The following is a 14,543-nucleotide window of genomic DNA, read 5'->3' as shown; positions in this document are numbered from 1 at the left end:
CCCCCAGCCATTAAGACCACTGTATATTACATTCCTATTGGTATACAAACCCATCTTGATATTAATGTTATTGTCATCTAAGTATTTATATTCCACACTAGCCTGACTGGACAAAGTGAAAACACAGAAATCACAGTGTGACAATAAAGAGACCTATAAATCCTTCACATTACATTTACCAAGCAGATAGTTCTGCTTAGATTGCCATCCTGCACTTCGAAACTAGTTAAAAAACTTCGGGGAATCTTTTAGTAAGTCAAGATGTAATGGAAATATAAAGAATATTAATTGCACATATAACAGGTTCTATATACTCCTCACATAACAAAGAACGCTAGTCATCACTCCCAGGCTTTTTAGTCTCAGAGCAATTTTTTCCTCTTCCATTTGAAGATTTAACAGACCTTTAAAGAAAAGAGTTGTCATATTTTAGTTTCAATTCTTTTCTTCCATATCTTTGGGGGTAAAAAAAAAAATATGTCCCCAAAGGGAAGACTTAAATCAAGATTAACTAAAAATATAGATCAATACGATGTTTTTGAGAGAAGTATTGCATCTGTAGGCAGTACTGGCTTCTCCAACACCAAGTGTTGGCTTCACGTATTATGCTGTTTCTGATAAACCTTCTCTGCAACAGGATTACAGGCAGTCCTAAAATATCAGTGCTAATTTAGTGCTCATCAAGACATCCTCAGGGAAACAGGATAAAAGGGAGAGACTAAGCATAATTATACAAGAGCAATATTAGTAGGCAAGCTGGTCTTTGGCAGCAAAAAGCAAACAAGTTTTCCTCAATATTTCTTCCAAAGCACTTTTAAGAGTCAATGAACAAAGAGGCATAATAAAACAATGCCATACTTCCTCTAGAAATACAGTGGGAGAATAGGAAGGGAGGAGGGAGAAGAGAAATCCAAGTATGGTAAAAGCACTAAAGAAAAATTTATGTCAGCGCTGCTTTCACACAATCAAATCTTCCTTGCTAGTAAAATAAATATAGTCATAGATGAACTATTAGACTTATAGGATTAGTTTTCTTAAAGAAAATCCTAGTCCCTGTCAAAACGTTTTCTTCTTACTGCCTATAACTTTTAGCAATACAGAAGAACACTAGCAAGTCTTGCAAATTGTATTACCAAACAGAATTAAGGTCAATGTTGTCACAGGGATTAGGATACCAGTTCCTTATGACCATGTCAACTGTCCAGCAGCTGTGAAAAGCTCAGTCTTTTGTGAAGCACGCTGACTCCAACCCTATGCATTTCTGCACTTGATTTCTGTCTAGGGCTAAACAATTTCAATATGCCTAGAAGCCTCTGGGTTACGTGTACTTACTGCTTCAACATAACATTAGGGAAATTAAGAGAAAGCACAGGAGAAATCCACTAAACCACCTGTGAAGTAACACTTACCCTACTTCCACACTACTTTGAAAAATAATTACTAGGGGAGAGAGAGGGGAAATCCAGGATGTAAAGCTGAATTGCATGTTATTATCTTCTGAGGTCAAGGCACTAGGTAATGAGCCTTTTCCTGAAGAGAATTCCTGACTGTCATAACCAGAACGCACCCAAAGTCTTCCTTGTTTTTAATAAGACTGTGTTCACACTCGATCTTTACTACAAGTCTTGCAGACAAGGCAACACTTACAAGATCAAGCAATCAATGAGGTTTGCTTTTCCTTGCAAAACATGCCTCAAATCCTTAGTGCCTCACAGCTGCACCACCACTGAACTGTTCATCTGCAACACTCGGCCCTTAAAAACAATTCTGCACCTCCCTCTTTCTTGTGACAGCTTACACCAATTCAATACATATCTCTGGAGAATACTATTCCCTCTCCAAAATGGCAAACTGGGCTTCTTGAACATACTCTCTCTTTTACAGCTCTCCCCCGCCCCCCGCCCCTTTGTCCTTCATGTTTAACAAGCACTGAAATAGATTTTCAGCCCATTCTCCTCCCCACTAAAGGGCACGATGAGAGCTGACCTGTGAAGACTGCAGGGCTGAAGGTCCTCCTAAACAGGAAATTCTTCAAGGGAACAAGAATAGAGAAGCAGTTTGATGACTGGCAGTTAGCAATGCTTCCATACAACCTTTTCCTAACAGAGAGCACTGTGAAGTACAGCACTCCATTTATATCACCAGTTTAACAAAATGGAGTATTTCCAGCAACATTTAAGACAAGGAATAACTATTGAGATGCACATGCGTCAGTTGTTTCTGCCGACCAAAAACCTTTTGCTTTCATAATCTAAAACAGAAATCTATGTTTTGTTGTTTAAGCATAAATATTATTTTAAACATACAAAACTTCAGATTAGCAGAAACCTGATCTCTAGTCATCCATGCTCTGAATTAAAGGCATGAAAGCATCACAATACTGAGTAACAGGTTACCCCTGTACCCATTTACCAGCACAGAAAGAAAAACTGCCTTTTAAGAAATCAGGTTGTTCACAGTCACAGCTCAGGTCCAGGTATCCTGTTAATCAGTGTAAACACATCTCACAAACATCTAGAAAATTAGTAGTTTGTTATTAGCTACAAGGAAAGTAAACATGATCATACTGAAGAAAATACCACTGAACAGACCAGAAAAATACAGCCAACCTCTTTCATTGACCTAAATTAGTGGCTAAGATATTTCTATAAGGGTATGGTCATATTATCCAAAGGAATTGCATTCCTACGGTTTCAATTTCAGGTTTGAATCCTAGTAATTAAACTCTAGATGTCAAATACTGGAAACACAAAAGTCATTCATATCAAGTCAAACCTATGGATATGCTATAGTAGCAATAGCATGACTTGCAGTAATACTGGAAAAACTAATCTCCCCTACCCCACTCTCTCTACCATCCTATCTTTCTCCCAAAGCAACTACGTGCACAAACGTGGACATGAACTGTAGAAGAACAGTTTTATAGTTGTAACTGTGTTAGTAACTTAACAGCAAAAGCATCTTGGTCAAGGATTATGCTGCAAATACATGGTAGCAGAGACCTCTGATGACTTAATCTGAAGCACTGTGATTAAAACAGCTGGTTCTTGGTTAGAGACCCATTTCTACCAGCCAAAAGTTTTGATACACATTTTCTGTTTCATTGGTTTAAGACTGAAAGTCTAGCAAAACATAAGGCATAGTTAGAAGATTAAGGACACTTTGTGCATGATGTTAAATCCTTGCCTGGCAGAGAAAAACCTAGCTCTCCCTACCAAATTCTAAGCACACTCAGTAGTTGACCTTGTGCTGCCACTGATAACCAGAAAGTAAGTTGAATATTGTAATAATCTCCTACTGTTAAGACAAGTATTATTTGATGTCCTAATGACTAGAAAACCTTAGTTGTTGTAACTGCAAGTTTTATTTATACGGAGACTTAAATTCAGTTCCCTGAAGCGCTTCTTTGTCTCTCTACATCAGGTCCCATCTAGAGGGACCAGCACTGAGCAGTGTTAGTGCCAGACTTCTCCACTCACCCCGCTTTAGATAAATACTCGCTAGTCATTCTCATCATGACCGATCACTGCTTCACAAGACTATGTAAAGCCAGGGTGATTGTATAAAATCACCAATACAAATAGCAGTGAGTCTCATACTTCAGGAAAGCATATCTCCAAAAGAAGTCCGTATACCACCTTCCTCCTAAAGGAAGCAGTGTCTGTAAATAGTTTCATGAGTCCATCATAAATTCAGAAGCAGCACTCTCTCTCTTCTTCTGGAGGTCTCTTCCTCTGATCCAACCCGATCAGGAAAGAACAGTTTGCTTAGTAAAATATTTGCCAAGCACAAAACTGCTAATGTCTGTTCTAGAGTTTTTACTTATCCTTGGCAATGCAGCTGTGAAGGCAAACTATTGATGTAAAGTTTACTGGCTGATCACAGTCGCTTGCTAAAATAAACAGGGAGTAGCTCCATACAGGTGAAGGGCACTAGAAACACAAATTTAGTTAACCTTGAAGAAGTTATTCCCTAATAAATTGATCCTGTTGCATAGTTTTCCATCTATTCTTATTCCAATCTATGACTTCATTCTTTCAAGTGAAAAGAATTCAGGCAATCAAAATCAAAAAGAAAGCAAGCACAGAAAGACACAAACAGAGATTTGATACAAAATATAAACCTCCATATATCAGTACGGAAAGAAAAGACGACTGTAACCAAACATATAACATCGTGGGAAAGTTTTTTTCATTTCATCTTCCAAAAATAGTAAAATTTGTACATGTAGCAAGATCTCCAGAGATATAAATCAATACTAGCATGGTATGTGAACAAATATATAGAGCACCTGAAGTTTGATAACTACTGACATTGACTTACTTTATTAGAGGACAGTTATCTCGAGAACTTTTGAAAAGTTCTTGAGACAATTTCACAAGATATTGTGCTTTTAGAGAGGGAAGCTCTTATCCACAAACCACTTGAGACTGCTAGGAATAAACTCCTTAAAATAATCTTAAGGTTTGCTCTGTTCTTCAACATACACTTGTTATTAGGGGATCTCTGATCTGTGCTGTTAGAGGCTGTTGTTCTGGCCAAGAGGCCATAGTTTTTCTTTCCTAAAAACACGTAAAAACAGAGTCCCAAATATCCATTGAGAGGTGTGACAACTCTTGGTGGCCCCAATTTGCTGCTGTTCCATTGCTTGCCCCTGCATCACCCCACTCAGTGGCAACAGCATAGTTTCTTCTGGGGTGAAAGAGCACTCAGCAATCCAGCAACCTGTAGTTTATTATTAAGCAGCCCTAAAGACAAAGGCACAACTGAAGAAACAAAGACTTACAGTGATTTATTTAAAGACAGGAAATGTCTTTTTAAATAAAGATTTACATTTAAATGGTTGGTTAACCTGGTAGCAGAAACAGCGTTTTCTTAATTTGTGTGAGTGAACTAGGTCTAACAGCCTTTAACTTACTTCCAGTACATCTATACCAGGTCTATAGTAAAAAACACAGTAAATTTTTCAGACCCGCCTCTTCATTAGACACACTTTTCTAGATACAATATGCTTGTGTTTCCAGATCAGTAAGACAGCCACCTAAATATGAACCAATATTGGATAGTATGAGCTGTGTTTCCAACATACTATGTCAGAAGGGCAATTTTACAAGTCCAACAGCATGCGTTTATTTCAACACATTTATATAACGTCAGATTCACAGTTTTCATATTTGTCCAGCACAACCTTAAAGCCAAAATTCAAAGCATGTGCCCACCATAAACTTACTCTCTATTCTATTACAGGCATGACCTATAACAGTTTGGAGAAAAAAAAATTTAAAAAAAAGTCTTCAAGGTTAAGCATTTCCCTGACCTCTTTTTGAACTCAAACATATTATTGTTTCATTGTCACTTCAGATTATTTGTCAGCTGCCAAAATGCCAACATTTTTATAGAATTAGAGAGACAAGCATTAACATACTTAAGCTTCCCTTTTCAATCACACTTTTTCATTCTTACTTCATTCAAAGCCAGTGCGCTAACGTCTTTTGACATGAATCTTAGCTCTTCTTTTTTTAAGAAAGTATTTCTACTACAACTTTCAGTGCCACCAGCTGGCACAGTATGCTTCCTATTAGTGTTAGTTTGCTTCTGTGCCTCAGTAAGTCAGACAAATATGCCAACAGGGGTCAATCTCCAAGTTATTTCTGTTCTGAAAATTTAAGGTTCTAGATAAGAAAGCTTCTCCCCCCCCTTTAAGTACTAGAAAAGATTCTGATCGTGTTAGAAATTACTATATAGCTGGATAATGAAGCTCCTGCGTTGTAGGTATGTTACAGACTTGTCAACTAAGTGTTCAGTAACATTTAACTAATTCTTACCTTGTAGCATGCATCTATATGCAGATTCAGATATTGCATAAATGTGCGGTGGCATTTCATGGCGCTTCTTCCCTCTGTACATCTCGATAATGTTTTCTGAATAAATCGGGAGGTTCTTGTAAGGATTTATAACTACGCAGAACAGCCCTGAATAGGTCTTAAAAAAAAAAAAGAGAAACATTTCTGTTAGTAAACAGTATCAAAATAGAGCCATAAAGAGCAGAAAACTTTTTTCACAGGTGCTATAATATTTATCTTAGAACAAAACTGAGGTCCTTTTTGTTGAGCAACTCAAAGTACATGCTATATTCAAATTATTGGTTTCTAGTTCTCCTAAAAGGCTCTTTAATTACCTGCATAAAAAGTAATTTAAAGATATAAATGTGAGTAAATATGAAGTGGAGCATCTGATCTCTTTCCCACAGATATTTCAATCTCACTTCCATTTGCCAAGTTACAGGATTTCGGACATCTTTTGATGTTCAACTCATTCAGAAAAAGTGCATTCAAAGTTATTTTTTCATTTTTGAAGGAACTCATCATCTTGATTACTCTAGTAAATAATTTAGATAAGGAAGGGAAAAAGCCTATTTCCAACCACCACTATGTCTGCTATCCTACTACTTTCTCATATCGGTATGTCTTTCCTGCTCATCAGCCTTTCTCAGTCCCAATGCTGTCTCCCCCTGGGAGGGTCATTCCCTCCACTGTCCCACCCCAGCTGATGGACAGCCTGGCAGTTGGCACTGCAGACATTTCATAGTCTGCTTTTAGAGTTGATACTGAACAGAAGTTACCAGGACTACTATAATATCAAGAAACGCAAGCACAAATTTTACATTGCTTATTTCATTTACTCTTAACAAGGCATTTCTGTTTAGTCAAAAAATGCCTCAAGTTTTACAAAACTGAGCACACACTGCAAATGATACATACAGGCCCACATTTCCTTGTGGATGAAGTATCAAAGACTACTTCAGAACAGTTCAATCTCTGCTCCACAGAAGTTATTTAAAAGGAAGTTATCACATAAATATACAGAAAAGAAAAATGTATAGAGTCAGCCACTCATACTTTTTTGTCTGGGAGGGACGGATGAGTGCGGTCTGGCTGTATGGGCCTTACTAGGGATCAAAGGTTAAGCTCACAGACAGACAGCTTTGCACCATGCAAAAAACAGAGCTGATGCATGGCATTTCCCTGAACCAAGGCATCCGGATGGCTCTTGCCTTTTCAGAATCAGCCTAAATTGATGGTTTTTGAGAAAGCAAAATCTCTCTAGTCACCTTTATTTCATTGCATGCTTTGAAAGTGTATTCTTTTTGGACATTAATACTACTCACATCTTTACTAGCATAGGAATGTTAGCAAGAGAGACCAGTTTTGATGGAAACAGGGAGTATCTTTCTGAATGCCAGGAAAACTGTTTTTCTTACCTTTGCAGGCTGAGAGGAAAGAAGGAATGGAGACAGTAAGCAGACAGCATTAACAGCTGTTGAGAGCCTATAGTATTAAGCAGGTAACTCGTGATTCTTATAATATTTGTCAATTTAAAAAATATTTCTGCTACATTTGTATGAATTTCTGTATACATTTATATGCTATGAATGTAGCTGAAGTTGCTGATCTACCTTTTTTTAATATATAAAAGATTTTATTTGGAGGAAAAGGTGCCCTGTTCTTTCTACACCTACAAGGGATTCTGGAAAGACAGACAGAAGGTGATCTCTGAATTGAGTCAGGAGCACCATTGGTAAAGAAAAAGAACTTAGTTTTATGCCAGATGTCCTGACATAAGGACATCTTATGTCCTTATAGGAAAATAATCTCTCTGCTTTGGTCCGATCTGCTGGATGATAAGCACCTGCAGTGCCTTACCCAGCCAAACATCTTTGGTAATAAGGTATTTATTTCTCAAGAGAAAGGAAACAGATGTTATCAGGTCAACTGACCGAAGCAAAAAGAACAACTTATCAGTCATTAACTCAACACAAGCATGGGGCTTGTTGGCAAGCGGGCAGCCGCTCCCCAGCCTCTTTTCCAGCTTCATGTTCCTACCGCTGTCCCTCTTGCCAGCATCGACACCCTTGCAGTAACTTACCAAGCTGGATACCACTGAAGATAAATTTCAAAAAAAAAGAACTGGTTGGTAATAGAATTGGTTCCCTGACCAAACTCATTCATGGCCATTAGTGATACGGTAAGGGAGAGGGAAGGCAGGACAGTTATTTCAATAGCATGGTACAACCGACCAAGGAGCCAATTAATTGATAAATACTGGATCTATGTTGCTAGCCAGCCGTCTTCCCTGTTGTGCTCAACTGAGGTCACCCACATTCATCTATAAATACTACAGGTGACATGAAGGCATCGAGAATTACCACAAGCCTGATTTTCCTTCTAGTCTTCAAATAAGAATAACTAGAAGGGCACACATTCACCAAGCCCATCGTATGATCACCAGCTCAAAATCACTGAACAGCACCTATGCTGTGTTTCTTCACTACAGCCACATCTAATGAAAAAAGGACTTGTTTATTGCTGACTGCGAATAAGATCTGGTCACGAGCAAAAGAATTCACATAGCCAAAGTCCATTTCCAGATCTGTCCCAACACACCCTCTGACCAGTGTAATGGCATGAATATTTGCTTAAGCCAGCAGACCTCTTTCCTCCGGGATGATTCTGGACTCCCATCCAGCAGCACTTCTGAGCCCTGGTCTGTTTTTCACCCACCCATCTTCAGAGCCTTGCAATTTACCTCCACAGGCCGCTGTTCTACATCTTACTGTGGACGGGAACTCTCAAAACAGTGACTGATGGTTAAGCTGTAGGGGTATTGCTGTACATACTAGCTATATTACAGTCACCCTCTTTAAAGAGCAACACCTCTATTTCTCCACAAATTCATCTAAAACTTATCCGTTGATTTGGTCCTTTTATGTTCACAAAGAAAAGTTGTTCTTTTTTCCCCAGTATCACTGCCCTTCCCCAGCCATGAATAAACTGATCTGGTAAGTAAAAAAAAAAAAAAAATTTAAGAAAATCTTAAGTGCTAGGATACAAACAGCTATTTGAAGATTATCCCTCCCTCCTCCCCTTCAGTTGATTTGGCATCTTTCGTTTATTTCCCCAGCACAGACATGGAGTAAATGTTACTACTATTTAGCTACATAAAGAATTAATAATTTATAAAACCAAATTTAACAACCCTTCAGACCTCTATTGATGATACCTAACCTGGAAGCCTTTCTAGACTATCTCGCGATGCAGTAATTGGATGGATCAGCGAACCTGGAACGACGAGAATAAGCAAAGTCCAGCTAGATGCAAACATAAAACTCAACTAATCTAAAGGGAGACCAGCAAATGTCCTGGGCAAATGAAAAGGGTTCATTTAAGAGGCTCTATACTGAACAGGGCCAAATTAGGGGTTATGAAGCACAAAATTCTACCATTTCACCAGTGCTGCCGTTCATTTATTTGAAACTAAATCTAAAGGATAGTCTTTTATCCCTGACCATTAAGTCTGTGTCACGACATAGCTCTTCACATGCAGCACCTTGAACTCCAGCACCTTGATTTCCTGCACATTTGTCACTCAGTTCACCCTCCTGCCATTTCCCTGCAGAATTTAAAAATCACACTTTCTTCAAAACATCACCACACAGTACAGCCTTATTTTATTCAAAGGAAGATGGAACCGAGTCCTCCCACAAGGTTCCCAAATTTCCTGACCATCATCTATTGCAGAAAGCAACATATGAACATATTGGTGGGTTGTTTTTGTGGCTCGGTAGGCATATAAACACAGAAGGGATGCTTTTATTGAGTCAGATTTAATTGGGAGGGAGGTAAATGGTACAAAAATTTTATACAGCTATTTTATAACTGCAAGTCTCACAGTACAAATATATTACTATATCTAAGACAGCAGATTGGAGGTATGGGCTTTCTGCATGCAAATTGAAGACATGAAAAGTAGGCTGAGATTGTTTCACACACCTTGAAAAGCTTCTTGGTGACCAGCCATAGAAAGAATTAACAGGAATACTTGCACACCTGCCTTACAAATGGACACCCTACTTTAGCAGTTACATGGTGGTATTCATTAAGATGCCCAGAGCTTTCAGACACACCAAAGGGGCAGAGCGATGCCCTGTGCCTCCTCTCTGTTCTGCAGTACATGGACTCTGCCAAAACTGTCAGATCTGAATTAGTTAGGATCAAGCACTGAAGAGCTACAGTAACTAGCCAGTCTGGATGAAGAACCAGACTTCATGAATTTTTCAGTTGACAGAGGTAGATACGTATATTAAGAACTTAAAGGCAAGTAAAGATGCTTATTCACCTTGAGGTCATGGATCAGCTGCAAACAAGCTAGTTGCTTGAAAACACACACATTTCTGCTTTACCAGGGAACAGGATATAGACAATATCAACCAACAGCAATAAGTCATGTTGGAATGCACGCTCTCTAGGCAAGGCTCCAGAGACACATAGTAAAGCAGTGCTCTGACAGAGGTTTGTTATACAAACTCTCTTTCACGACACTAATTGTGGAGTTTGAATGTTTCCAGATGCTTACAAGTCTTTATCCAGTAGTAGATCATTTAGTAATTTGGGTTTTGGTAAGTTATCCCAGACTGCAGAGTTCAGGTTCCTGGCACTGGCCTATTTGAAAACTACATTATATTCCTAGCAGCAAGCAACCTGAGAAAGAGGTATATGTAAGTGAACTACTGGCAAATAGAGAGTGCATTATTTCCAGGTGAAAGCACAAGGGAATTTAGGCTCTAAATTTGGAGTGTGGGCTCCAGAGCAAGAAAGGTTTTCATGGCCTGTCTTCCCTTAAAACCATATCAAACCTTCACTGTGTATACACATATGGTGGTATTAGTGTCAAAAGCCTTGTACGATGCCTTAGATTAATAGCTCAGCTTTACAGTTCTTGCATCAAGGAATATGCTGTTATGACTGTTATGTTGGTTCCTTCTGCCGCAACATCAAAAGGCCTCTTTAAAGCATCACTTCAGAGCACATTAGCAAGATGCAGGTAAATTTTTGGAATTTGTAACAATCAGTTCGCATGACCCGAGTACCCTGGCTCAACATTTATCTCCAGTTCTTCAAATATAGAAAGTGACAGATTTACTCTATTACTACATGAATAATTAAGCATCTAGACATCTCCTATTATTACCTGAAATATAAACCAGCAGTTTCTAGTCTAGAAAGCAATACATGTTTTAAGCAGTATCCCATATACTAATGGGGTAGAGCACATTCTCTGGATTGATAAGTTGTGTCATCATAGCATTTTCTTGTCTGGTTTCACTTCCTGAGGTTATGGACCCACCTTTCACGTTCCAAGACGTATTAAGTCCTCCGAGCTTGACATGGTTTTCTTGTGTACTACCTTTTCCCCCCTAAATGAGGCAGTTATCCAATCCTAAATTCAAGCCTTAAAGAAGGGCAGGCAGCTCTTCAGTCTCAGAGGGGAGGAAAGCAAGGCTGTGGCCTGGGGTGGAACGCATTCTCTGCTTTGCACAGCAGCTAACCTCCCCTCAGGGCAGTGGTGAGGGGCCACACAGCTGCCCCAGCACCATGGGCAACCCCCGCACCCCCACCCCAAGCCATGCTCCCTGGCCAGGGCACAGTCAAGACTGGAACCCAGAAATTATTCCAGACATGTCTGTACAAGCCCAAACTGCTAGATTAAAAAAAAAACAGTAAGTCCTGTTGGCACCCAAGAAGTTGGAGTCAAGGGTGCCAACAAGGGTAAGGAACCCCCTGCGGGGCAATGGGAACCTCAGCTCTGACAGAGGCTGGGGGACAAGAGCCACTGCTACTCAGGGCAACTAAAGAGTAAAATCTCTGCACGAGAAGAATGAGAAAGGGAAGGAGCACAACACATACACAAGCTATTAAAGAAAAAGCACAGCCCAAACTTTAGAAGACTTGTCTATGGATGTTCTCTACAGCTAGCACTGAAGAAGGGAGGTTCACCAGTACTGTATTTTCACATTTATAGCCTCCAGGTTATGTGTTTAAAGAGAGAAAAAAACAACATTAGATCAGCAGTGCAGGTTATACTCCTGCTCAGTCAGCTCACCACCTCTCAGAGATAGAGAGGCTCAGGGTCACAGCCACTCAGACAGCATGACTGCTTCAGCCACAGCAACTAAGAGGTAAAACACGATCTTAGGTTGCACCAGGGCCAGAAAAGTATTAATACCCTTTCAACAAGGCTCCTGTGTAGCTGCATGTTGGAGCTTGACTGGTCTACAGACGGCTTACAACGGGCTACCCGTGACTTCTGATGCAGGCATTCAGCTTGAAGGGGTGTCTTGCAACACAGAGCATCCACTGAGCGCTTGAACAGAGTCCATAATCCAAATTATTGCACCTTTTTAGGCTGCTAAGCTACCATCTTTTATAGACACAGAGTATTTGACAAGAACATGCATTTTTTCATACCTCTGCTTGCCTGAGGTCAAGGAGGGCATTGATTCAATTCCCTTAAATCCCTCAGACACTTCTAACAAAGTAAAACCCTACATAGAACTCTCTCAACTTGATCACCCTTCCAAAAATCAGAGTTAATTTAAAAACAGGTTCTTGTGTCAAAGCAGCTCTTACAATTTAAACCCCAACATTTCTTCTGCCACATATTAGGTAACAGATCCAGTGACTGGTTTGTGTTAAGGAAAAGGTTAAATTAAGTAACAAGCTCCATTTCTTACAGGTTCTTTTAACACCAGTCTTCGATACTCAGTAATGTGAAACATTCCCAACTGGACCAGCAGGAAAATTAAAACAATTAGAACACAGAAGCTTATATAATAACACAGATTGTTCTAGGTTGCGCTCTGGCCTCACAGGAGGCAGCAGCTTAAAAGAAGAAACAGCTTATAGAGAGCTCCTCAAGTGCAGTTTTATAAGAGCTTCCACCCACAGCAGGCTCTGGAACTGGGGACTACAGCATATTTCTCATTCTTTCCCTCTTCTGCCCCGATAAAATGGAAAGTACATAAAAAAATGAAAGTAGCACAGGGCTGCAGACCAGTTACAGACATAATGTTTGTAATTATCAAAAAATATCTGCTGAAGTATTTTTAATCTCATAATAGTAAGCATGTTTTCTTCTTTACTGGTAGGGGGAAAAAAAAAAAAAACCAGTAGGCATATACACGGAGAGCAATAGTTAGCAGCAAGGTTCCAGGAGCTCTCAGCCTTACATAAAGAGTTTCCAACCCTTTTTCAAAAGTCCTTGCTAATAAAAAAAGTGGAGGAGTGGGCGGGGAAGATAATGCACAGTTCATTAGCGTTTGGAGGACTTTGAAGTTGAATCTAACCCTTTCCTCAAGAGTGCTTCACCATCTTTTTGTCCTTCAAGGAACAGCAAAACTAGTCGTCTTGAACTTGATTTCACCTACAGCATGCACGTGTCTTACACCAAATGCCCCACCTGAAACTTTCTAGCTGAGCACCCAAACATAGGTCATGGGCTCACCAGCAACAGACAGCACCAGCGGAACATCCCACACACAGTCACACCAAGGCAAGAGGCCATCTGGATACTGACATGGGTTAATAGAAGTCAAGCATTGAAGAAATTCTATTAATTTCAATCCTTTTGACTGAATGAGGTCAGGAAGCAGTTAAGTAGTAATTGCAATGATTTATGGGGTATCAGTAAGCTACATATAATCAACTGTGGGCAACGGACTGCCTCCAGGAGAGCTGGGACTAGAACACATGTGGCAACGGCAACATTTTTTAAAATAGATTTTTATAAAGCCCATTGGATTTTGAATATCTTAGTTTTTACTGTAGCTTAACTATACCCTATGTTTCAGTGAGCAATTCCTTCATCCCATCTTACTGCACTGGGTACAGGAATGGGAACTTTTGACTGCACAAGACAGACTTTTGGTCCGTGATATCTTCTTTCAGTTAGAAAAGATAACAAACTCAAACATTTATAGATCCATTGGGTAGACAGCGCGCCACTTGTCCAAGAACTTTTCAGATATTAGTCTGTACTTACCAGTCAGACCATTAAGATACAGCCATCTGCAACTCAGACGTTACACTTTTCTGAATAATCAGTAAGGTGTGTCAAACCTCTACAGGATCCATACTGTTAGTGTTTGCTATCGCACTTATCAAGAAACCTGTTTTGGTTTAACAATGTATTTCTGTTGACAAGATGAGCATAAGGTTATGTTTTTACATTCATTAATAGAGTATGTAGGAACATACAAACATTTAAAATATGCTTTAAAAGGGAAATAGAAGGGTCTTTCTTGCCATCAAAAGAAGTACTGACACAAAAGCAGAGCTTTAAATTGCTGGAAGAAGTGTCAGCTAGCCCTGACTTAGAAGTATGAACAGTCATTAGCTTATTCATTTCAATTCCAGCCAGCGTCTGCAGTATCAAGAACAAGTTGCTTTCCATTTAAGTAGAAATGAGGTATTTACATTCCTGATCTATGGAACTAGCTGCATTTTGACTAACTGAAATGCTTTTAATAGACTCAAATTCAAAATACTATGAAAGTTATATCCAGAATGCTGCCTAACAAAGTATTGAAACATTATTTACAGTGATCAGGAGCACTCCCAACCACTTTGCTTTTTGCAGTTCTAGAAGTTTAGCATCTCTCTAAAATTTACATTCAGAGTAAAAAAAAAAAAAAAAAAGAATCATCT

The 14,543-nt window shown here is 39.3% G+C and overlaps 1 protein-coding gene across 1 annotated transcript in view; it reads right to left on the bottom strand.

Moving 5' to 3' along the window:
• The window catches only part of MYH10 (myosin, heavy chain 10, non-muscle), a 104,072-nt gene that overhangs the window by 84,333 nt on the left and 5,196 nt on the right, over positions 1-14,543 (bottom strand). Inside the window, exon 2 of the mRNA XM_009334048.1 lies at positions 5,826-5,982. Within this exon, the coding sequence (XP_009332323.1) occupies positions 5,826-5,982 (157 nt within the window). The remainder of the gene's footprint in view (positions 1-5,825; positions 5,983-14,543) is intronic.

The sequence above is a fragment of the Pygoscelis adeliae genome, unplaced genomic scaffold, assembly GCF_000699105.1.
Source record: "Pygoscelis adeliae isolate BGI_AS28 unplaced genomic scaffold, ASM69910v1 Scaffold11, whole genome shotgun sequence".
Lineage (NCBI taxonomy): Eukaryota > Metazoa > Chordata > Aves > Sphenisciformes > Spheniscidae > Pygoscelis > Pygoscelis adeliae.
This window is presented reverse-complemented; position numbering and strand designations above follow the sequence as displayed.